This window comes from Suricata suricatta, chromosome 12, assembly GCF_006229205.1.
Source record: "Suricata suricatta isolate VVHF042 chromosome 12, meerkat_22Aug2017_6uvM2_HiC, whole genome shotgun sequence".
In the NCBI taxonomy this organism is placed as follows: domain Eukaryota; kingdom Metazoa; phylum Chordata; class Mammalia; order Carnivora; family Herpestidae; genus Suricata; species Suricata suricatta.
The window spans coordinates 10802021-10804416 of record NC_043711.1 but is presented as its reverse complement, the minus strand read 5'-3'; the positions used below and the strand labels follow the sequence as shown (position 1 = coordinate 10804416).

Genomic DNA, 2396 nt, shown 5'->3' with positions numbered 1-2396 from the left:
ACAGTCGTCAAGACCCACATTGGGCTCTATGCTGACAGCACAGAGCCTACTTGAAATTTCTGTCTCTTTCTCTCTGCCCCATCGCTCCTCTCTCTATCTCTGTCTTTAAAACTAAATATATAAACATTTTAGCATAAATAATAATAATAAAATGCAAAATTTTCTAAATTAAAAAAATCATACAAACACTAAGAGTACTGGGGCACCTGGGTGGCTCAGTTGTTTAAGTGTCTGACATCAGCTCAGGTCATGTCTCATGGTCTGTGGGTTCCAGCCCACGTCAGACTCTGTGCTGACAACTCAGAGCCTAGATAGAGCCTTCTTGAGATTCTATGTCTCCCTTTCTCTCTGCCTCTCACCCGCTCACTCTCTGTCTCAGTCTCTCAAAAAAAAAAAAAAGAATAAAAAATAAACTGAGTCGATACTGAATAAGTCCGTTTAAATATAATTCAAGAAAGTGCCCAAACCTTTAAATCTTTGTTACACAATTGTAAAAACTGTAATCAACCTGAAATCTCTGTTTCCCTCTTTCTGATGCTGATGTGGGTAATAAACCTAATCCAGGCAGATATTGTTAGTAACAAATACAGTGTTTGGAAATATTTGATGAGTCCAAGAAGTCGTTCAGGGTATGGAGTGTATGCACATGTACATATGTATACACTAGTATATCACTTTTTACCAATACGCTCTTACACTAGTATGTGTGACATAGACAAAATAATCGTACCATTTATGTTGAAATGACATTTGGAGAGCCTAGAAATCAGAAGAGTGAATGTTTGAATTAGCATGGAATTGAAAGGATGAAGAAATTTAGAACGGGTGAACTTGATTTTAGTAAATTAAGATTTCTTATCATAATGCACAAAGGCCTCAAAGTGAGAATTCATATTTATAACTAAACTCAAGGGGTGCATGGTCAGCTCAGTTTGGTGGAATACATAACCCCTTTTTATTATGATTTTATTTTTTAGTAATCTCTACACACAATGTGAGGCTTGAACTCACAATTCTGAGATCAAGAGTGATTCAACGATGAACGATCCTTGTGCCTTCAGCATGTGGCTCTTGATCTCAAGGTCACGAATTTGAGCATCACACTGGGGCATAGAGATTATGTTTAAAATAAGTAAATAGAGGCATGGATAGGTAGAGTGGGTGAGTGAGTGAGTCACGTTTATATTTTAGCAAAGGGGGTTCACTTTTTCCATTACACTTAAGCAATGAAGCAGAAGCTCCTAACTGACTTTTTCCCCCCTCCAGTTAAGGTTGGATTTATCAAAAAATTCTTTTACATAAGAAGAGAAATGAGTTAACTGAGAGAATGTGATGCGCATTACTCCAAAATGATTCTATTGCATGAATGTCTATATTACATTTCTATTTCTGCTTTAACAAATTACACACTAGAAGTGCAAAAGAAACAAAAATTATGCTCTTCCTGTTTAGAAGTTGGAAGCCTGAAGTAAGTATCCATGGGCTGAAATCAAGATGAGAGCAGTGTTTGGTTCCTTCATAGATACTCCATGAAACTCTGTTTTCTTTTGTTTTGTGGTCTCCAGTGTCAACAATTATTCTTTGCCTCATTGCCTTTTCTCCATTTTCAACACCAGCAATGTGGCATCTTCACATCTCTCTCAGATCCAACTATTCTGCCTTCCTCTCCTACATTCAGGGGACCATAGTGATTATATTAGGTCCACCTGCATCACCTTGACCAATCTTAGTTTAAGTTTCAGCTCATTTCCAGCCTTTGTCTATTAACTATTTTAGTCTCCCTCTTTACTATAAAAGTAACATATTCAATGTTTCCAATGATTAGAATGTGGACAACCTCAGGCGGCTCACATTCTGCTGGCCAGAAAGTCTCTTCTGAAAGCGTTCTATTCAGTGTCACTCAAGGGCTCTTATATAAAAGAAACCAACACAGAACTATCACAGTACCCAGAATGACTGGATACACTTGTCATTCAAAATTTTATGAAAACACAATTTGCTTCATGAAGAACACCTAGAACACCTGCACCTTGCTCTATCACAGGACCACAGCCTTGATACTCAAAAGTGGCCGAGGACCACCAGGACCTGCAGCATCAACATCACTCAGAAACTTGTCAGACACACTATATCTTGGGCGCACCAGCACCTGAAAAATCAGAATCTGCATTTAAACCAGGATCATAAGTGATTCATATGCACCTTGAATTTGTAGAAGTGCTGGTCTAGAGTAAGTGTTCTCACATTTTCAACCAGGCCTTTGAGGCAGGATGATTATTGGTGTTGAGAGCGGTCAAGCTCATTGCAGATGTTTAGCAGCATCCCTCAGACATTGCCAAATAGATCCAAGGGAAAGACTCATCTCTGGGTGGGAATCATGGGCACAGAGTTTGAAA

At 38.6% G+C, this 2396-nt stretch overlaps 1 protein-coding gene across 1 annotated transcript in view; it reads right to left on the bottom strand.

Annotated features, from left to right (window-relative positions):
* Positions 1-678: 678 nt before the first annotated feature.
* The window catches only part of LOC115274372 (olfactory receptor-like protein OLF4), a 4643-nt gene continuing 2925 nt past the window's right edge, over positions 679-2396 (bottom strand). Inside the window, exon 2 of the mRNA XM_029917826.1 lies at positions 679-759. Within this exon, the coding sequence (XP_029773686.1) occupies positions 679-759 (81 nt within the window). The remainder of the gene's footprint in view (positions 760-2396) is intronic.